We start from the raw sequence: 22,518 nt of genomic DNA on the forward strand, positions 1-22,518 counted from the left end.
TGCAAAGTGCGCTGAATGAACGATGCACAGTGACACCATCTGCAGTAAGATGATGCTGCAGGTCTGTGGAGGTGGTCTGTGGGTTGTCCTACACCGTTCTCACCATTCTTCTTCTCTGCCTCTTCTGGGCTTAACAAGAACTGTCCCTGTGGTCTTCCTTTTCCTCATCATGTTCCTCACAGTGGAAACTGACAGTTTAAATCTCTGAGACAACTTCTGTATCCTTCCCCTGAACGACTATGTTGAACAATCTTTGTTTTCAGATCATCTGAATTGTTCTGAGGTGGCCATGATGAATCTTTAGAGGAGATTTAAACAGGAGAACAACTGCAACTGGCCACCTTAAATCCATTTTCTCATGATTGGATACACCTGGCTATAAAGTTATAATCTTAATGAAGTTACCAAACCAATGTTATGTTTCAGTAAATCAGTGAAAAGTAGTATTCAAATCAATAAAATGATTAGGGTACCCACATTTTTCCGACTATTAGATATTTCTGCCTCATGACTTCTAGACGTCAGAAATTATGAACATTTTCTTCACATTTGATGTTTTTCTGAACCTTCATAGTTTCTCTTTCTGATCCCACATCAGAGAACTTCATGGTTCTGGTTCTCCTCCCTACAGACGGTCACGGGTCAGACAGGACGGTCATCAGAACCTTTTAAATCTGGGTCATAACCGGGTCGAGTCATTGCTCAGCAGCTCAGAAGATTTAAACCCAGGAATAAACGGGCCTTCGTGCAGCCCAATGTTCCCCCCGGTTCTGGTTCTGCTGATGTTCTGCAGACACGTCTTCTCAGCCGGGCCAGCCGCTCACACTGGGTCAGGTCCAGGTCCAGGTCCTGGTTCTGGTTGACGGTTCTTCCTGTTGAAGGGCGCCGTTTCTGTCTACAGCAGAACCTCCTCTTGCTCTGGGCGGTACCGGTCCGTACCATCCTGTGATTCTGCAGGTTCTGTGTTCAGAACCGGCTGTGACCTAGAAGAAACTGATCAGAACGGAACCAGATTCTACAGAACTACACTGCCTTGCCCAGGGGCACATCAACATGTGGTGGGTGCAGGTTCTCTTCCCACTGAACCCCAATAAGAAACAACAGGAGAACCTGCTGGGTTAACCGGACCGGACCGGACCGGGTTTATTCAGTTTTACACACACAGCTCATTCAAACAGAACCCAGAAGAACCCGTTCAGGACTTGTTTTCTGGATCTGAACCATCTGTGTTGATCCAGAATTCTCAGAACTTCAGCCGGTTTGGGTTTTCAGAACCGCCTTGTTTCCGTCTTTTGGTCTGGAAGAACTTCAGTTTCCCTCCAGTGACAGTCAGAACCGGCCTGACTGGTTCTGATTCTGTCGCTCTGCGTCATAAAGGAAAAGAATCTGAAGAGTTTGTTTGGTTCTGGCCCAAACATCAGAACCGAGCCAGAAACTCTGAACGGCGGAGGAGAGCCCGTCTGGTCCTGATGGAAACAGGAAGTGAGGTCACAGCGGATGGTTCCCTGAGATCGTTCCAGAAGCCGGACCGGGTGTTCTCCAGAACCCGGACCTTGTGCAGCAGCTCAGTGTCTCCTCAGGGACTCCAGGTGCTGGAAGGTGGCCCCCAGGGCCCAGCTGGTCTCCACCTGGTTGATGGTTCTGGCCAGCTGAGACAAACGGGTCACAGAGAGAACAGACACAATCTTTGTCACTCCGGTTCTGCGTTCCTACCAAACCCCAGACACAGGAAACGGTCCCAGATGGACCCGTGAGGTTCTGGGGGTCCGGACTCACCCGGAGCTGCTTGTGGGGGGGGAGGCCGAGCTCCTGCAGCAGAACCGAGATGTAGACCAGGTCCAGACAGAGGAAGGGCTTCTGTGGCTCCAGACCGCCGCCGCACACTGCAGGAAACAGCAAGCTGAACCAATCACAGACATGGACCAGGTCACATGATCAACAGAACAGCCCAGAGGGAGGGAGGACCCTAAAGGATGGAGCAGAACCCTCCCGAGTGACGGATGGGTCAGGACTGACAGTCAGGACCCGTTTAGCCTGAAGGCAAACAGCTGACCTTTAATGACCTTTAATTGACCTTCACTGACCTTTAATGACCTTTAATGACCTTTAATGACCTTCACTGACCTTTAATGACCTTTAATTGACCTTCACTGACCTTTAATAACCTTCACTGACCTTTAATGACCTTTAATAACCTTCACTGACCTTTAATGACCTTCACTGACATTTAATGACCTTTAATTGACCTTCACTGACCTTTAATAACCTTCACTGACCTTTAATAACCTTCACTGACCTTTAATGACCTTTAATAACCTTCACTGACCTTTAATGACCTTCACTGACATTTAATAACCTTTAATGACCTTCACTGACCTTTAATAACCTTCACTGACCTTTAATGACCTTTAATAACCTTCACTGACCTTTAATGACCTTCACTGACCTTTAATGACCTTCACTGACATTTAATGACCTTCACTGACATTTAATGACCTTCATTGACCTTTAATGACCTTCACTGACCTTTAATGACCTTTAATGAACTTCACTGACATTTAATGACCTTCATGCGACTAGTTTCCAATGTTAACCCCTGCATAAATGTTGTCTCGTCATAACTGTGGCTTGATGGGTTGGGTAGTCGTCTGGCAATCAGAAGGTTGTGGGTTTGATTCCAGCTTCCCCTTGCCACATGTTGATGTGGCAAATTGCCTACCGAGCTGCGTCTCGGTGTATGGGGAGTGGTGGCCTAGTGGTTAGAGCAGCGTGCTTCCACTCTGAGAAGGATGCAAGTACCCGGTTCAATCCCCACTGCCTGCACTCTGGGTCCCTGAGCAAGACCCTTAACCCCAGATTGCTCCCCGGGCGCCGCACATGGCAGCCCACTGCTCCCCAAGGGGATGGGTTAAAAGCAGAGAACACATTTCATTGTAATTTATGTTTAAATGACAATAAAGAGGATATTACTACATGTGTTTTTCTCATGCAGAGGTTTTTTTTATATCTCAAACTGTATCCTGGAAAAGTGTGAAATAAGTCTTTTTTTCCTCTCCCTCCCTAAATGTGGCTCCCATCTTTCCACAGAGTTAAAGGCAGCGCCCTGTGGTAACATTGTCAGGCGGGTCCTCGGCAGCACGGCCTCAGTCAGTCGTTCCCCTGAAATGTTTGTGATGGACGGTTGTACTGGAACTGTAATTTATTACAGTATTTCTGATTAAAGTATTTCTGATTACAGTATTTCTGATTAAAGTATTTCTGATTACAGTATTTCTGATAATGACCTTCACATTCACTGACCTTTAATGACCCTCACTGACCTTTAATGACCTTTAATGACCCTCAACCTGCAGCTTCATGTGCTCCAGAACGCCCCCCCCCCCCCCCCTTCTGTCTGACCTGCATGTTCTGCTGTTGCGTCCAGTAGTGCTCCTAACATCTCCTTCTGGTGAAGACCTCACATTAAAGAGGTTCTGAGGAGGTTCTGAAGCTCTGAAGAGCGTCCATGCAGAGCACAGGGTCTGCAGCCAGGGGGCGCCGTCTCACCTCTTTCAGCCGCCTGGATGTAGTCAGAAACTCTGATGGTTCCTCCCTTCTTCTCATCTGCAACCAGAGAGGAGAAACAGGTCAGAAGCTGACCAGAACCAGTGTGGAGGAGATGGACCTGAACCGGTTAAAGATCAGAACCCATCACTGCAGCTGGTGCTGATCTAAAGAGCTCCACAGACCCAGGAACCATCTGCCCTGAATGGGTCTCACGCTTCCTGGGCCCTCAGTTGGGTTTAAGGTTCTGCTAGAGATTCTGGTCCTGTTAAATCCAAACCAGCCTAGCTTTGGTGACGATGCTCTGCCCCTGGAAGTGTCTGGTTAACCAGACGCTGGAGAGGTCCAGAGTAACAACCGGACCTCCAGCACCAGCATGGTTCTGCTTTATTCTGCTGCTCTGTGTTTTCATTGGTCAACACCACCGGAAGACAGGAAATGTAGCCTGATGCTCTTCCACCCAGACATCCTGGGAGAACCATGGGGTCCACCGAGGGGCAGGTTCTAGGAAGGTCCAGGAAGGTCCAGGAAGGTTCAAGGAAAATTTCAGGAAGATTTCAGGAAGGGTGGTAAAATGGTAAACTACAGTTTTAGTCGTTCACACCCTGACGGTGGTGAGCTATGTTAGTAGCCACAGCTGCCCTGGGGCAGACTGACAGAGGCGAGGCTGCCATAGACCGGCGCCACCGGTCCCTCTGACCACCACCAGCAGGCTGTGCGGGTGAAGGACACAACGACAGAGACAGTCAGAGCAGGGGATCGAACCGGCAACCCGCCAATTGCAAGACAAACTACCTAACCTCTGCACCACCATCGCCCCAGGATCCAGGAAGAGTCCAGGAATTTTCCAGGTAGATTCCAGGTAAATTCCAGGAATTTTCCAGGTAGATTCCAGGTAAATTCCAGGAATTTTCCAGGTAGATTCCAGGTAAATTCCAGGAATTTTCCAGGTAGATTCCAGAGGATGGTTTGGGTCGTGTTCACATCAGCCAAGAATCATTTTCATCAGGAAACCCAGAAGGCGATAAAGGACAGAATCTACCTGAGGACAAAAGTGAACGACCTCTGAGGGCAGCAGCCTCTCTCAGAGAGTTGACCTCTGACCCTCAGGGAACGGTCATGTGATCAGCAGTGACCTTACCGATGACCTTGAGGTCGACGGCGCGGTCGTAGTAGAAGGAGAAGGCGTAGAAGTCTAAGTCCGCCGCCTCAGACGCTTTGGTCAGCTTCCTGTACAGAACCTTCTGGACCTTGTTGAGGCACGCCTCGTAAACCGGCTCCCCTGGAAACAAACAACAAAGGTTCCTACCCACTGCAGCTGCATGCTGGGTAATCTCTGAGCGCTCAGACCAATCGGTTCCCTTTACCTGCCTTCTGGCCCTTCACGGTGTAGACCACCTCGCCGTGCTCCCAGCTGCCCGACACGCCCGGGGGAAGGCAGGGGCTGACCAGCTCAGCGGCGCCCCCTGCTGCAGGAAACACACACAACAGGTTAAACGCGTCACTTCCTGTTTCCTGTTCACCCTGGAAACAGGCAGGAAGTCACACAGGAAGCAGTCTGATGAAAGGAGGCAATTCAGTGGTTCCCCAGGTCCAGAGACTGGCCCAGTTCTGAGACCTTGACAAGGTTCTGACAAGGTTCTGAAAAAGGTTCTGACAAGGTTCTGAATGTTGTTCTGTTCCAGGATGAAGCCGCAGACATTAGCAGGAAGTGGAGATCAGAGGTTCTGACCTCCAACAGCAGCTCCATCGTTAGTGAGCATCAGTGACCCAGTTCATCCAGACCCAAACCACGGATCGCTCCGGTACCGAGCCGGTCCCTCCAAGAACCTCGACCCAGACCGCAGAATCATCCAGGGATGTTTCCCTTTGCTCTCAGCACCTTTCCTGTTTTGTGTCATTGTAGTCGTATAAAAAGCAGAAGATTTAAAGATGAAATGGATCAGAACATTTCTACATGAATGATGACGTCACGCAGAACCAGAACCAGTCGGTTCTCCGCAGAACGGACCCATTCCTGGTTAAAGGTATAGAAGTCAATCCACCTTTAACTAACCAGCCAGAACTACTGGTTCTGATCATGTTTATGTTTAAGTAACAATTTTTATTCTGATTCTGGGTAAAAAGTTTAGATTTTGGCTCCTGTCTGGACTATTTTACATTTCAAATGATTTGTTTAATATTACTGATAATGTTGCTTTATACGCGCTAACGCAAAAAGCCACTATATCTTTACCATTTTAATTATGTCTTTATATTTTTATCGTGCTTCCATCCAGCAGCAGACGGTTCTAACGGAGAGGTTCTACAGCTGTAGAACCTCTCCGTTAGAACCCTTCTGAGGGGAACACAGAACATCTCCGTGTCCTTCATGTGTTATTTGACACGTGATGCGTTTAAAGTCTCCGGCTGCTGGACGGCCCTGAAATCAGAACCACGACCCGGATCACCACCGACAGCTCGTAGGTCTGCAGAAAGGTGCTCGGTTCAATTCCCACAGGCTGCCACCACAGGTCCCTGAGCAAGGCACACCGCCCAGATCAGTCCCCGGCGCTGGAAGCTGCTCAGTTCAAATAAAGATTTCTCTCTAAGAAACGTCTCCAGTAATTTCCCCCTGTAATAAAAACGTGTTCATGAGTTTCTGCTGTTTAATTTACAACGTAGTTTAATTTGTAGTTGTTTTAGTTAACCTTTGGTTTACTAGTTTAATTACACGTGTCTTTAATCTGGGTTAGACCTATTTAAAATGTGGTTACTATGACGATGAGGTGTTGTGCTGTGTGTGGAGGAGCCACCAGGGGGCGCAGTGACAGCGTTAATCCTGCAGTCCGATAAACAACCCTGACCCAGAATAGACTCTTCAACTAAACTATGACATAAATAATGTTGTCCTGGAAACAAGGAGCTTTAATTCAACATAAATATGTTCAGCTTTATAGAGCTAAGATTTAATATGATGTACTTTACATATCTTACTAAATCTATTTACAGGAAATAATAAAGCACAGCCATTTATATGTGATCAGACTAACCATTACTGCTTAAGAGAGAAACATTACTATTTACAATTTATTACTTTGGTAAAACCAATAAGTAGAGGAAGATCTATGGAAATAGACAGAATTAGAAATAAAAGCGGAAATATATAAATGGCTTTATAAATAAACCAATTTCACTTTAAATGTGGTATAAATAATAAAAGAGAAATAAGTTTAAACATATTAATGTCTTTGTTTCATTTATTTACTTTACCTCATCTTTCACAGTTAAATGGACCTTCAAATATATTGTCTCATTTCACATCATTTATTTAAGCATTTTATTTAAACTTAGTTTCATGTTTTCTGTTTCCTTCTAGAAACAGTTTCCCCTTTCATTCTCCTCCAGACCCGTCTCTGGCTGCGGCGGGTCTGGAGGAGTCCAGCGCCTGAAGGTGGCGCTATGGTGGACCACCTCCACAGAGGAGCTGAAGGTCAGCAGAGGAGCTGAAGGTCAGCCGAGGAGCTGAAGGTCAGCAGAGGAGCTGAAGGTCAGCCGAGGAGCTGAAGGTCAGCCGAGGAGCTGAAGGTCAGCTGAGGCCTTCAGACCAGGCAACGATGTAAAGGTTCCTGAGAGGAGGAGGAACAGGGAGGAAAACGTCCTGTAGAACCCACCCAAACAGAATGAAGAGGCATAATATGGAGCAGAGTGGAGTCCATCATCAGACCATCCTGTGGTGGACACCAACAAGCTGAACTCAACATGCATCCCGTGTCATTAGTAACGAGGCAGAGCGAGCCGAGCGGACCTGGACTTGATCTGCAGCTTCTTACAGCAGCTAAACCGCAGCAACAGCTGCCAGGCAAGGAATTAATCTTGCTGCGAGTTATTAAAAGATTAGATAATGGCTTATTTATCTGACTGATGGCAGAGATGAAAGCCGGCTGGAAATCCAAATAAAAAGGTCAGGTACTCACGGGGCGGAGCGTCCACGCCTCCTAGGATGGCGAGCCGAGCCGACATCAGACCCAGGCCCAGATAGCTGCAGACAGAGGGAGGAACGTGTCACCATGAAACACACGCTAACTACAACTCTACATGAGAACGCGGATCCAGAACCTCCTCAGAGGCAGAACCGGTCCATCAGCGCTGACCCATGACTCTCACCTTACACCCCCTGGGGGAGTAGACCACACAGTTTGAATGGGAGTGGCTGCAACGTCTGGAGCTTTTAGCAAAATAAAAGCTTTAAATAAGTAAATATATCTGCTGCTGCACTCTGCTTCCTGTCAGCTTAGCCAATCAGTGAGCAGCAGCCATGTGACACAACGGCTCGTCTTCTGAAATCTGCTTCTCTGGAGCTTTTCTTGTTCCAGACGTCCACCAGCCCAGATCCAAACCACGGGGTCACCTTTGACCCCAAAGGATGCTCAGCCATTAAAGGACAAGGAAGTGATGTCATTCACTCCATCACTGCCTCTCAATGCTCAATGTGTGTACCTGTGTGTATACCTGTGTGTGTAGACAGTGTGTGTACCTGTGTGTGTACCTGTGTGTGTATACCTGTACCTGTACCTGTGTGTAGACAGTGTGTGTGTACCTGTGTGTATACCTGTGTGTATACCTGTATGTGTATACCTGTGTGTACCTGTGTGTATACCTGTGTGTGTAGACAGTGTGTGTACCTGTGTGTGTACCTGTGTGTGTAGACAGTGTGTGTGTACCTGTGTGTGTCGACAGTGTGTGTGTACCTGTGTGTGTAGACAGTGTGTCTGTACCTGTGTGTGTGTACCTGTGTGTGTAGACAGTGTGTGTACCTGTGTGTGCACCTGTGTGTACCTGTACCTGTGTGTGTAGACGGTGTGTGTGCTGTTGAACATCTGGAAGGACCTGATGTTGTCGATTGGGGACGTCTGGATGGTTTTCTGTAGAGAAGAGCAGAAACTGTCTGGACTGGAGGTCAGAGTTCAGCTGGGACTCTGTCGTGGAGGTCAGAGGTCAGCTGGGACTCTGTTTGTCCTGGAGGTCAGAGGTCAGCTGGGACTCTGTTTGTCCTGGAGGTCAGAGGTCAGCTGGGACTCTGTTTGTCCTGGAGGTCAGAGGTCAGCTGGGGCTCTGCCCTGGAGGTCAAAGGTCAGCTGGGACTCTGTCCTGGAGGTCAGAGGTCAGCTGGGGCTCTGCCCTGGAGGTCAGAGGTCAGCTGGGGCTCTGCCCTGGAGGTCAAAGGTCAGCTGGGACTCTGCCCTGGAGGTCAGAGGTCAGCTGGGGCTCTGCCCTGGAGGTCAAAGGTCAGCTGGGACTCCGTCCTGGAGGTCAGAGGTCAGCTGGGACTCTGTCCTGGAGGTCAGAGGTCAGCTGGGACTCTGTCCTGGAGGTCAGAGGTCAGCTGGGACTCCGTCCTGCAGGTCAGAGGTCAGCTGGACTCTTTGCCCTGCTTTCAGACTCTCAGGCTCAGACGGACTCTGGGGTTCTCCTTACATCAGCCGTCTTACCCGACCTAGAATGGACCTCCTTCCTCCTGAGGAGCGGCTCTGTTTGGACCATCTCCAAAGATCTACGATCTACGGTTCTACGAGACCCGCGTAGCACTAGGAACACAAAGTGGGTTTTGCTCTGCGGGTCGTCTCAGAACCTTCCTCACCTCATCACGAGGACTGAAGGTGATCTGGGTCGAGCCGCCGCCTAAGTCCAACATCCCCACGGTGGGAGAGCCTGAGCGGTGAAGACCACCTGAAAGGAGAACAGGACGTGACATCAGAACCAAACTTCATGGATCAGAACAGATGGTTCTGGTTATGCTGCAAACCGATGAGATGTTAGGGTTAACCCATGCTTCTCTGTGTGGAGGCCAAACTGAGCTTTGGTACCAGCAGCGAGGACCTAACAGGACCGTGTGATGGTCCAGAACTAAGTTCTGAGGGGCCAGGGTTCTGTTTACATGAAGTTCTCCATCAGCAGTCAGAACATTCTGGATGACCTTCAACAGGGAGAACCTGGACCAGCAGGCGTTGGTGTTGGACCGCGTTTGGACCTTCATGGACGGCTGAACGTCTTTGGAAAAAGTAAGTTCTCCTTGTGATAGGATAGAACATGTTTGGACCGGGCTGGGTTCCCAACAGAACCAGCCAAAACGGGCCCATCCAGTATCGGATTGTTTCTGAGGAAGTTGGTCGAGCTGAGCGGTTGGTAACCGACCCGCTGTAGAACCAAGAACCTGAGGTCTCCACAGAACCAGGCAGAACCACTGGGTTCCACAGGAACACGCAGGCTGAGCTCAGAACCATTTCCTCCTGTATCGGGTTCTCTGTGGTTCAAACTGGACTTTGGTCCTGGACAGACGTCTGACAGAGTGCCGCATCGTGTTCCTCAGCAGATCTGGGTTCCTCTGGGCCAGACCTCTCAGTTAACATGGACAAGGCTGCTGGTTCTGGAGGTTCTGAGCGCCTTCATGGAGACACCTGTCTTTAAAAAGGTTCCCAGAGAAACGGGTTTGGGCCTAAGGGTCCAGATGTGGTCGGTACTTGGTGCCAGAACCGGGGAATGACCTCCTACCTGTGAGGAAGTTGATGGTGATCCAGGCAGAAATCCCTGAGGAGAGAAGAACAGAACCAGCTGATTAGAGGAGACGGAACCAGGCGGTTCTAGACGGGCCATCAGGAGCCAGCGCTCCTGTAGAACTGGCCCCTGATGGGCCCTGTGCTGAAGACATAATGCTGAGTCAGGTTCTAGTGATGCTGCAACAGAACCCGTCACTGACTGGAACCGTGGTCCAGTTTGACCTCCAGTGTCACTTCTAGCTTCAGCCGTAATGAGATCAGAACCGTTCCCATCCACTAAATCTGGGTTCTGCAACCTGCAGTTCCAGAGCTGCAAGTGGGTCTGGGCTCAGCTAATATACCCATGAAATGTTCTAATACGGTGAAGTAGGACCCGGTTCTACTTGTTCTGTTCCCCATGATCCCCCCGGTACATCTGGTCCAGAACCGCCACTGCCCCGGTTCCCCTTCAGAACGTTTCAGCAGGAGTTCAGTTGCAGACACTAAACTCAGCAGAACCGGAACCGACTCTGTTCTGAGTTCTGCTGCTGGGCCTGATTTGGGTCACTGGTCATTTTATCTCTTTATTTATTTACTGCTTAGCAGAAATCTGGAGTTTCTTTAATTTAGCCTTTAATTAATAAACTAAAACTTTAATTAAACTAAAACTTTAACAAACTAAAACTTTAACTAACTAAAACTTTAATTAATGAACTAAAACTTTAACTAACTAAAACTTTAATTAATGAACTAAAACTTTAACAAACTAAAACTTGAATTAATGAACTAAAACTTTAACTAACTAAAACTTTAATTAATGAACTAAAACTTTAATTAATAAACTAAAACTTTAATTAATAAACTAAAACTTTAATTAATAAACTAAAACTTTAACAAACTAAAACTTTAACGATTGAACGGTCCACTTGATGAAGCTTTTTGTCAATCCGGTGCAAACATGAAGAGCAGCTAGGACAGAACCAGAACTCGCAGCAGAACCGTTCTGCATGTTCTGGTTCTTGGGACCTGAACTGCCATCGGGGTAAAGGATCTCCCAGATGAAGGACCTGCGTCGGGTCCAGAGGTCCAGACCCAGTGGTTCCTCCGGCCGTGTTCTGCTGAATATAATCCAATCCTTCAAAGTAGTTCATACAAGCAATTACGTCCATGTAGGATAATGTCCCACTTAATCTTGGGGGGATTATCCATGCGTTTATTCCTGAGGCTGAAATGTTTTCTCCTTCTGCAGCGGCGGATCAGCTCGTTAGGCCATAAATGCCTTTTACTGATTACTGAATTATCTCTTTAGGCCGGTCCACTTCTCCTCCTTCTGTCGGCGCCGCTAATGGACCCATTGCTGGTGCCTCCAGCCAGCGTCTAACGGATTCCCCCCGGTTATCTCCCAGATAGTCGCCGTCCTTGCAGGGCTGCTTATCCGGGCTCTAATGACCCGGCCCGGCCCGACTTATTGTTAATGGAGATGTGAGTGGTTCTGACTGCTGACGCTTAGCGCCTGCTCCCTGCGTGGTCGGCTGGTTGGTTAGGGAAAGGCTTCTTAGCGCCTCTGCTCAGAGTTTCATGGTAAAGCTCAGAGGATATCTTTCTACGCGGCTCTTAAACGTCCTCTTCTGCAGCAGCAGAGGACAAAGGTCCCCGCTAAAAGGCTCTAATACCAGACAGCCACAGTCTATGACCCGCATAAGGAAACCCTCCGTTCCTCCATGTTCTCCACGTTCTGCTGCACCATCAGGAGAACAGTGGGTGGGGCTGAAGATCTGACACCTTCTGAAGAACTTCAGTCCTGCTCCTTCACACCAACATCCACCTTCTACCAGATTTATCTTTAGAGCAGTTCTTGATTAATCTTTAAACACAATTATTCTTTATCCACATCATCAAATTGTGTTTAGCTGAACTTTCAACCTTATTTTGATCATTATTTCTGAAAACAGCAAAGTGTTTCTACGACTTCCTGTTTCCTGTTAGGTCCATCTGCTGGGACTCAGGCTCCATCAAAACAGTTCCTAGTTCCTAGCTCCTAGCTTCTAGCTCCTGTCTCATAGCTCCTGACCTTAGCTCCTGCTCCTAGCTCCTGCTCCTAGCTCCTAGTTCCTGTCTCCTAGCTCCTGTCTCCTAGCTTCTAGCTCCTGTCTCCTAGCTTCTAGCTCCTGTCTCCTAGCTCCTGTCTCCTAGCTCCTGTCTCCTAGCTTCTAGCTCCTGTCTCCTAGCTCCTGTCTCCTAGTTCCTAGCTCCTGTCTCCTAGCTCCTGCTCCTAGTTCCTAGCTCCTGCTCCTAGTTCCTGTCTTCTAGCTCCTAACTCATAGCTTCTAGCTCCTATCTCCTAGCTCCTGCTCCTAGCTTCTAGCTCCTATCTCCTACCTCCTGTCTCCTAGCTTCTGTCTCCTAGCTTCTAGCTCCTGTCTCCTAGCTCCTGTCTCCTAGTTCCTAGCTCCTGTCTCCTAGCTCCTGCTCCTAGCTTCTAGCTCCTGTCTCCTAGCTCCTGTCTCCTAGTTCCTAGCTCTTGTCTCCTAGTTCCTGTCTCCTAGTTCCTAGCTCCTGTCTCCTAGTTCCTAGCTCCTGTCTCCTAGCTCCTGCTCCTAGCTCCTGTCTCCTAGTTCCTAGCTCCTGTCTCATAGCTCCTGACCTTAGCTCCTAGTTCCTAGCTCCTGCTCCTAGCTGCTGCTCCTAGCTTCTAGCTCCTGTCTCCTAGCTCCTGTCTCCTAGTTCCTAGCTCCTGCTCCTAGTTCCTGTCTTCTAGCTCCTAACTCATAGCTTCTAGCTCCTTTCTCCTAGCTCCTGACCTTAGCTCCTAGTTCCTGTCTCCTAGCTCCTGCTCCTAGCTTCTAGCTCCTGTCTCCTAGCTCCTGTCTCCTAGTTCCTAGCTCCTGTCTCCTAGCTCCTGCTCCTAGCTTCTGTCTCCTGTCTCCTAGTTCCTAGCTCCTGTCTCATAGCTCCTGACCTTAGCTCCTAGTTCCTAGCTCCTGCTCCTAGCTGCTGCTCCTAACTCCTAGCTCCTGCTCCTAGCTCCTAGTTCCTAGCTCCTGTCTCTTGCTTCTAGCTCCTGTCTCCTAGTTCCTAGCTCCTGTCTCATAGCTCCTGACCTTAGCTCCTAGTTCCTAGCTCCTGTCTCCTGCTCCTAGTTCCTGTCTCCTAGCTGCTGCTCCTAACTCCTAGCTCTTGTTTCTAGCTCCTAACTCCTAGCTCCTGCTCCTAACTCCTAGTTCCTGTCTCCTAGCTCCTGCTTCTAGCTCCTGTCTCCTAGTTCCTGTCTCCTAGTTCCTGTCTCCTAGCTCCTGTTCCTAACTCCTGCTCCTGTCTCCTAACTCCTGTCTCCTAGCTCCTAACTCCTAGCTCCTGTCTCCTGCTTCTAGCTCTCTGCTCTACGCATGTTTTAGTATGTTTCTGTAAACTGTGCTGATACATGATGTCATGCAAAGGATTGTGGGATACCTGAAGGCCTCTTAGTGTCGGTAAGGAACGTCGTGAGGTTCCTAGGCTAAAGGAGTTGTAAGAGGAAGCATCCAGGCTCCTTTCCTGCCTCCTTACTCACTGACGCTCTATTCAGACCCTGATGGACTTCTGCTTTGGCTGAAGGGTTCTGACCCAATAAGGGACTCGACCCGCTGACCTGGACCTAAACAGACCCATTTATCTGGACCAGAACCGCTCTGGTCTGGACTAGAACGGAGCTGCTGACCCGGACCGAGTGGTTCCGGTCCATCAGAGGAGAATAATCTCATGTGGACCTGAGATGTGTTACCTTCATCGGTTCCCTCCATGATTGAAACGCTGTCATCTCTGGACTGGAAGGGAGAGTTCTGGAACAGCGCCCTCACCTGGTAAATACAGGGAAAGGCTTCAGAACCAGAACCTGGACAGGAGGACACTCTGAATGTGTCACAGTCTCTGGGTCGGAGGAAAAGTTTAAAGGTCTAATGAAGGTAAAAACCCTAAACTGTGCACCAGAACAAAGTTCTACTCAGGATTCAGCTTCAAATTACCATCGACTGTAATAAACCCTTCAGAACCGGCGGTTCTGGTCCCAGACGCGGCCGGGAATCAGGGTTCTGGACACCCGGCTGCTAGCACGTCTCTGTCTGACGCCGAGTCCGATTTGGGTTCAGAACCAAAGCTAAACTCTGTCCAGTCATTCAGAGCGGAGAACCTGCTGCTCAGGCAGAAAGTTCTGCTGGACGTTCTGGGCCGGGCCGGATGTTGGGAGGGTAGAACGCAGCATGGAGGGTCTAAAAGGAACCTGGCCTGCTGGTTCTGTGCCGCTTCAGCACCGGTTCTGGATCTCTCTGGTCCAGTAGGGAGGACGGCCCGCGGGTGGCGGTACCACCCCAGGTGGCGGTACCACTCCAGGTGGCGGTACCACTCCAGGTCTCTTTAATAGAACCGTATGAACGTTCCCCAGAGGACTCGTTAACCAGGAGACCAGGACTGCTTCCTACGTTCTGAAAGTGGCGCTGGTGAACCCGCACCCAACACAGAACCAGCAGAACCAGCAGAACCAACAGAACCGGTGTTATAATTAACATTATTCACAGTTCCTGCTGCAGCACGTTGCTAATGAGGAGCAGTTTGTGACCTGCTGGTTTCCTGAGGTTCTGGTTGCAGGACTTTCCGGCCCGGTTTCTGGTCTGAGGTTCTGGTTTTTCTGGTCTGAGGTTCTGGTTGCAGGACTTTCCGGCCCGGTTTTTGGTCTGAGGTTCTGGTTTTTCTGGTCTGAGGTTCTGGTTTTCTGGTCTGAGGTTCTGGTTTTCTGGTCTGAGGTTCTGGTTTTTCTGGTCTGAGGTTCTGGTTGCAGAGAACGTGAACAGGAACTAGCTGGTTAACTAGTGCTGGTCACTAGTAGCGCTGGTTTACTGGGTTTCTGTTGGACCATCAGACGAAGGTTTTCGGGTTGGGAGTTCTGGTTCTGGTCTGGAAGGAGATGGGTTGGGTTCCTGTGTTTAACAAACAGCGCCGAGCTTCGGATCCGACCCGTTTCTGGTACCTTCATTACCCAGAAACCTTCATTAGGCCAGAACTGCCTTAATTCTTTAGGGTGTCAGAACCATCCCTCAGAGGTTCTGGTCCATATTAAGCTGACAGCATCACAGCTGCAGATTTATCCACGAGGAGAACCTCCTGTTCCATATCCCAGAAAGTTCTGTTGGACTGAGGAGTCCAGAACCCAGTTAGAGATGTTCTGTTGGACTGAGGAGTCCAGAACCCAGTTAGAGATGTTCTGTTGGACTGAGGAGTCCAGAACCCAGTTAGAGATGTTCTGTTGGACTGAGGAGCCCAGGACCCAGTTAGAGATGTTCTGTTGGACTGAGGAGTCCAGAACCCAGTTAGAGATGTTCTGGGACATGGTCCATTACCCTGCTGGAAGGAACCATCAGAGGACGGGTCCACTGTGGTCCAGAAGGGATGGAGACATTCAGAACCAGTCCTCAGGATGCTCAGCCGGTCCTGACCCTCCCAGAACTTCCTGGTCCAAGCAGGTCCAGTTTGGAGACAGAGAACCTTTTGGACCGGTACCATCATACAGAACCAGAGGGTGGGAGTCTCACCCTGTCCAGCAGCTTGTTGGCCTTCTCTCCAGGCAGCATCCTGAGACCGGCTGTAGCCTTCAGGACCACCGGGGTTCTGGTCCACTTGGAAGGAGGGACAGTGGACCTGGCCACGTCCAGGAGCTCCATGATGCCGGCAGAGCACTGCAAGAGACGCGAGGACACAGGTGAGGACACAGGTAGAGACAGAGGTGAGGACACAGGTAGAGACACAGGTGAGGACACAGGTAGAGACAGAGGTGAGGACACTGGTAGAGACACAGGTGAGGACACAGGTAGAGACAGACGTGAGGACACAGGTAGAGACACAGGTGAGGACACAGGTAGAGACAGACGTGAGGACACAGGTAGAGACAGAGGTGAGGACGCAGGTAGAGACAGAGGTGAGGACACAGGTAGAGACAGACGTGAGGACACAGGTAGAGACAGAGGTGAGGACGCAGGTAGAGACAGAGGTGAGGACGCAGGTAGAGACAGAGGTGAGGACGCAGGTAGAGACAGAGGTGAGGACACTGGTAGAGTTCTAGATATTAAGAGATTGTGTTTTACTGGAGTGACATAATTTAACATCATAGGGATTTGGTCATTTTATTAAATTTTTATTTACCCTTTTTTTCCTAGTCCACCCAATAACCGATAAAACCTCAGTTTGTCTAGAGGTCAGTGAGATTATTTCAGTTTATCAATTAGATTACAGTTTAGTAGATTACTAAATTCTGTTACGCAGCTATACTGAGTTATAATCACGGTTATCATGCTTCAGGAGAACCACCTAGAACCCGGTGGAGAACCCTACAGCCTCCCCTGGGTTCCTAGCAGCTGTCAGTGGAGCTCAGAGACAGCAGACCTACCTTCTGTGGATCATCAGCGTACGCTGACAGCCCCGGCTTGATGGCCCTGAACGTCTCATGGTCCAGTCTGGGAGCTCCTGCACATGAGGACACAGGTAAAGACAGAGGTGAGGACACAGGTAGGGACGGAGGTGAGAAGCACGCTGACAGCCCCGGCTTGATGGCCCTGAACGTCTCATGGTCCAGTCTGGGAGCTCCTGCACATGAGGACACAGGTAGGGACAGAGGTGAGGACACAGGTAGGGACAGAGGTGAGGACACAGGTAGGGACAGAGGTGAGGACACAGGTAGGGACAGAGGTGAGGACGCAGGTAGGGACAGAGGTGAGATGCACGCTGACAGCCCCGGCTTGATGGCCCTGAACGTCTCATGGTCCAGTCTGGGAGCTCCTGCACATTAAGGAGACACAGGTAGGGACAGAGGTGAGGACACAGGTAGGGACAGAGGTGAGGACACAGGTAGGGACAGAGGTGAGGACACAGGTAGGGACAGAGGTGAGGACACAGGTAAAGACAGAGGTGAGGACACAGGTAGGGACAGAGGTGAGGACACAGGTAGGGACAGAGGTGAGGACACAGGTAAAGACAGAGGTGAGGACACAGGTAGGGACAGAGGTGAGGACACAGGTAGGGACAGAGGTGAGGACACAGGTAGGGACAGAGGTGAGGACACAGGTAAAGACAGAGGTGAGGACACAGGTAGGGACAGAGGTGAGGACACAGGTAGGGACAGAGGTGAGGACACAGGTAAAGACAGAGGTGAGGACACAGGTAGGGACAGAGGTGAGGACACAGGTAGGGACAGAGGTAGGGACAGAGGTGAGGACACAGGTAGGGACAGACATGAGGACACAGGTAGGGACAGAGGTGAGGACACAGGTAAAGACAGAAGTGAAGACACAGGTGGGGACAGAGGTGAGGACACAGGTAGGGACAGAGGTGAGGACACAGGTAGAGACAGAGGTGAGGACACAGGTAGGGACAGACATGAGGACACAGGTAGGGACAGAGGTGAGGACACAGGTAGGGACAGAGGTGAGGACACAGGTAGGGACAGAGGTGAGGACACAGGTAGAGACAGAGGTGAGGACACAGGTAGGGACAGAGGTGAGATGCACGCTGACAGCCCCGGCTTGATGGCCCTGAACGTCTCATGGTCCAGTCTGGGAGCTCCTGCAGGGACAACAGTCCACAGCCAGGTCACCATGGTGCAGACAGCTGAGACGGGCTCAGAACCAGGTATCACGTCCTGACTCTGCTGGTGCTGCCATCAACCCGTTAGCTCCCATGGTAACAAGGAGCCAATCAGCACTCACCCTGCAACAGCTTAGCGTTTCAATGAGCTCGGTGATGGGTCTGGGTTCCTCAGAACCAGGTCCTGTCACAAACACCGATAACGTCCAACATGTCTGCAGTGAAGACACTGATTGGACCTGAGAGGATCCATGTGACTCCCTCAGACCCAGAGTATCAGGATTTACACCCAGAACCATCAGAACCCCTGCTTCCTCAGCTCATACACTAATCCAGGTAAACCCAGCTTTATTTATAGAGCACGTTAAATCACCACAGGGACCAGTGTGCAGCAGGAAATACCTAAAAAACATTTAAAACATTAAAATTCCATCGTAAGGAAACATAAAATACAGAAGTGGAACAGAAATAAAACAGCGGCCATGCGATAAATCATATAAACTTCAGGAGAGGAAACCCAAACCAAAGTCTGTCCCAACCTTTCTGGGTTTGTCCCATCAGTCCCGACCTGTCCCAATCTACTGGTCCCACCCCGCCTGATCAACCTGTTTCACTCACTGGTCCCTGTCTTTTTAGGGTTTTCCCCGTCTGTCTGTCCTAATACCCCCCCCCAGCCTGTCCTTGTTCATCCAAAGCTGTCTGTCCCAACCTCTTTGTCTGACTTTTCACCAACCTGGTCGCCCCAACCTGTCCCGGTCTGTCCCAATTCATCCCCGTCTGTCCCTTTCATCCCAATCTGACCCAACTCATCCGAGTCTGTCCCACTTCATCTCAATCTGTCCCATTTCATCCCAATCTGACCCAATTCATCCCATCCTGTCCTGTTTCATCCCAGCCTGTCCCATTTCATCCCAGTCTGTCCCTTTCATCCCATCCTGTCCCGTTTCATCCCAATCTGACCCAACTCATCCGAGTCTGTCCCACTTCATCTCAATCTGTCCCATTTCATCCCAATCTGACCCAATTCATCCCAGTCTCACCCATTTCATCCCAATCTGTCCCATTTCATCCCATCCTGTCCCGTTTCATCCCCGTCTGTCACAATTCATCCCATCCTGTCCCGTTTCATCCCAGCCTGTCCCATTTCATCCCAGTCTGTCCCACTTCATCTCAATCTGTCACAATTCATCCCATCCTGCCCCGTTTCATCCCAGCTTGTCCCATTTCATCCCAGTTTGACCCAATTCATCCCCATCTGTCCCTTTCATCCCAGCCTGTCCCATTTCATCCCAGTCTGTCCCAATTCATCCCAATTGACCCAATTCATCCCCGTGTATCCCTTTCATCCCATCCTGTCCCGTTTCATCCCAATCTGACCCAACTCATCCGAGTCTGTCCCACTTCATCTCAATCTGTCCCATTTCATCCCAATCTGACCCAATTCATCCCAGTCTGACCCAATTCATCCGAGTCTGTCCTACTTCATCCCATCCTGTCCCGTTTCATCCCAATCTGTCCCTTTCATCCCAGACTGACCCATTTCATCTCAATCTGTCCCATTTCATCCCATCCTGTCCCGTATCATCCCAATCTGTCCCAATTCATCCCCGTCTGTCACAATTCATCCCATCCTGCCCCGTTTCATCCCAGCTTGTCCCATTTCATCCCAGTTTGACCCAATTCATCCCAATTGACCCAATTCATTCCTGTGTATCCCTTTCATCCCATCCTGTCACGTTTCATCCCAATCTGACCCAACTCATCCGAGTCTGTCCCACTTCATCTCAATCTGTCCCATTTCATCCCAATCTGACCCAATTCATCCCAGTCTGACCCAATTCATCCGAGTCTGTCCTACTTCATCCCATCCTGTCCCGTTTCATCCCAATCTGTCCCTTTCATCCCAGACTGACCCATTTCATCCCAATCTGTCCCATTTCATCCCATCCTGTCCCGTTTCATCCCCATCTGTCCCTTTCATCCCAGCCTGTCCCATTTCATCCCAGTCTGTCCCAATTCATCCCAGTTTGACCCAATTCATCCCCGTGTATCCCTTTCATCCCATCCTGTCCCGTTTCATCCCAATCTGACCCATTAAATCCAAGTCTGGCCCATTTCATCACAATCTGTCCCACTTCATCCCATCCTGTCCCATTTCATCCCAGTCTGTCCCAATTCATCCCAGTCTGTTCCAATTCATCCCAGTCTGACCCATTTTATCCCAGTCTGACCCATTTCATCCCAGTCTGTCCCAATTCATCCCAGTCTGACCCAATTCATCCCAGCCTGTCCCATTAATCCCAGTCTGTCCCATTTCAACATCAAAACATTTAACAGCTGAGGATCCTCAGAGTCTAGTACCTTCATTCTCCATCTGAAATCTGAAGATATGGACTCTGGTCCCAGTGCTCCCAGCATCAAACATGATGCCATACAGGTATCTGTCTCCATCAGAGGAGTTGGACCGGGTCGCTTTGGTTCTGTCTGAGGCGGGTTGGAGGTGTGGAGGCAGTCTGAAGGAGGACGGTCCGAAGGAGGAGTAATGATGCTTTAGGAACAGGATGTAGACCATCAGGAGGACAAGGAAGAGGAAGAGGAAGGCCAGCTTGGATCTCTTCATCACCACTCATTCTGGGAGGAACTGGAACCAAAGTCCAAAAGCACAGAACCTTTAACAAGAGAAGAACTTGACTCAGGGCCCGGTTCAAAACCAGAGAACTGACAGAGAACCTTAGAGCTGCATCATCAGTTATCAGCTGGCATCACGTGTCATCATCAGGTTCAGTTTCCAGGTAACGCCCGCAGGTGTACTGTACAGTTCTACCTGTAGAACCGGTCCAACAGTGACTCGGTCCTGGTGATTCCTGGATCTGTCCCTGCTGTAAACAACTGATCTAAACTCAGTTAAAACCTAAAAACTGATCCCAGGACCAACTGGACCGACCCGTGTTCTTCATCGGTCCTGCTGGACCTGCAGACCGGTCCGACCCTCACCGGGATGCTGGCAGTACGGTTCTGCCTAGAGTTCCAAGTAGAACAGGTTTTAGAACAGGTTTAGATCGGTTAACCAGGAGAAGAACTCTGGTTCCTGAACGTGTCCTCAGGTTTTGGGTCAGAACTCATCAGTCACTGAGCTCACCACAGACCCAGGTCCACCTGAGGGGGGGTTCCCCCGCAGCATGATGCTGCCGCCACCGTGCCTTCCTGTGGGAGTGGATTCAGAATGAAGATTTAAAAGGTTCTGCTTTGGATCCACTGGACCAAAACACACCAGGTTCTGGACCTTGGTGTCTTCTGTCTGGACCTCAAACGTTATCTTGATATTTTGTGGCATTTTTTATGATGATAAAAAGCATTTTAAAATCATGCAGCTCCGTGTTCTGGTTCTGGTTGTATCGATGCGGACCTCAGAACCTCAGAACCAAACATGTGTCCTCATCAGGACAGGAGGAACAGTTTGTCCCTCAGTGCCGACCAGCAGCAGGACCTCAAACATCTGCTGTCATCTCTGCTGCCATGGAGGTCCAAAGGTACCACGGTACCGGTCGGGTTCTGGGAGTCTCTGCCTGCTGGCTGGAGCCTCCTTTAGGAAGATGTCCTGGTGCTGAAGATGGCCCGCTTTCACGGACGGACTGGTGCCGGAACCAGAACATTTTGAAGAGCAAACCTAAGATCTCACCTCGTTCTGAAGAGAACCGGGTCGCTGTTCCGTTTGAGCCTCGACGGAAGCCTGGAAGGTCATCAAGGTTCCGAGATAGACCCGGTTCCGTTCATTTTCAGCGGATGATGTCAGGTCAGCTCAGACTGGACTCAGACTGGACCCGATAGAACCCGGTAGAACCAGCTAGAACCCGGTAGAACCAGCTAAACCTGGCCGGTACCGACCCGAACAGAACCAGCCAGCAGCAGAACCTCCAGCTCTGCTCGAACAAGCCGCTAAAACAGCTCCGACGGTAAAGTTCCGGTACGTCCCACTGTTTACAAACGGGCGCACAGTGATGATGTCAGGACAGTAACTGGCGCGGCCGCCATCTTGGATGGGTCATGCGCCCCAGAAGCTGCAGGTCCATTAGAACGATCCGAATGGTTACAAAGCACGACGCTGTCACACAATAAAAATAAGATAAAAGAACAATTTATTGGTCTATAGGAACAAATTCAGGTGTGACCGTGGCAAACACACAGTTAAACAATTACTGGCAATAAACAGAAGAAAAGAGGACAAACCAGTCTAACCTAAAATTAGCTCCAAAGAAACACTACGAGAACAAGATAAAGAGATCAGAGTAAATAAATATTGCACTGTGTAAAAAAATGTAACAGCGGAAAACACTGCAGCTTATTTACATAATACACGATCTGTGGCGTCTCTGCTTTAGGGGCCAGTGGGGCTAGGAGCCACCAGATGGCGCTGTAGAGCTCTATGTTCACAGTAATCAGTTGTAATTATACTGTAAAAAAGACAGATTCATTTACCGATAAATTCTCTTATAAACATTGTGTCTATTTCTACTAACAAACTCAGAGGCTAAATCCTCCTGAGGCGTCTTGATATCAGGGCCGGTCCACCAGCGTCTATTTAAATAATACCATCTGAAATCTCACTGAGCATGCCCAGTACGCTCTCAGCAGACATAGTGGGGCACAAATCCTACGGCCCCACGCTGGGATCGTCCAATCAGAAAGCTGGAAATGCAGACGTTACGTTTCGGTTCTGCTGGTTCTCTTTGCTGGTTCATTGAACGATGAAGTGAATATTTTCTGTTCAATAAACGAAGATTATAAGTGAGTCTTTATTAGTAATTTTATGTATAAAAATGTTATTACACTTAGGTATTATAAAATGGCGCGTTGG

The 22,518-nt window shown here is 49.6% G+C and overlaps 1 protein-coding gene across 6 annotated transcripts; it reads right to left on the bottom strand.

The window, feature by feature from the left end:
• Positions 1-1,113: 1,113 nt before the first annotated feature.
• Positions 1,114-21,644, bottom strand: entpd6 (ectonucleoside triphosphate diphosphohydrolase 6). Of its 6 annotated transcripts, none has more exons than XM_036126215.1 (14): positions 21,343-21,644; positions 20,025-20,304; positions 16,471-16,547; positions 15,620-15,763; positions 13,819-13,894; positions 10,075-10,110; positions 9,164-9,252; positions 8,368-8,447; positions 7,500-7,564; positions 4,911-5,009; positions 4,685-4,825; positions 3,547-3,603; positions 1,777-1,883; positions 1,114-1,649 (listed from the first exon to the last, which is right to left on the bottom strand). In XM_036126215.1, the coding sequence occupies exons 2-14, from the start codon at positions 20,281-20,283 to the stop codon at positions 1,566-1,568; spliced, it is 1,314 nt and encodes a 437-aa protein (XP_035982108.1). In that variant the 5' UTR covers positions 20,284-20,304; positions 21,343-21,644; the 3' UTR covers positions 1,114-1,565. The 6 variants fall into 6 exon arrangements, with proteins under 6 accessions (XP_035982108.1, XP_035982105.1, XP_035982106.1 ...); XM_036126212.1 differs by having other exon boundaries at positions 4,911-5,012; XM_036126213.1 differs by having other exon boundaries at positions 4,911-5,012; positions 20,025-20,332.
• Between the last annotated feature and the right edge of the window lie 874 nt (positions 21,645-22,518).

Source organism: Fundulus heteroclitus, chromosome 22 (genome assembly GCF_011125445.2).
Source record: "Fundulus heteroclitus isolate FHET01 chromosome 22, MU-UCD_Fhet_4.1, whole genome shotgun sequence".
NCBI classification, from domain to species: Eukaryota; Metazoa; Chordata; class Actinopteri; order Cyprinodontiformes; family Fundulidae; genus Fundulus; species Fundulus heteroclitus.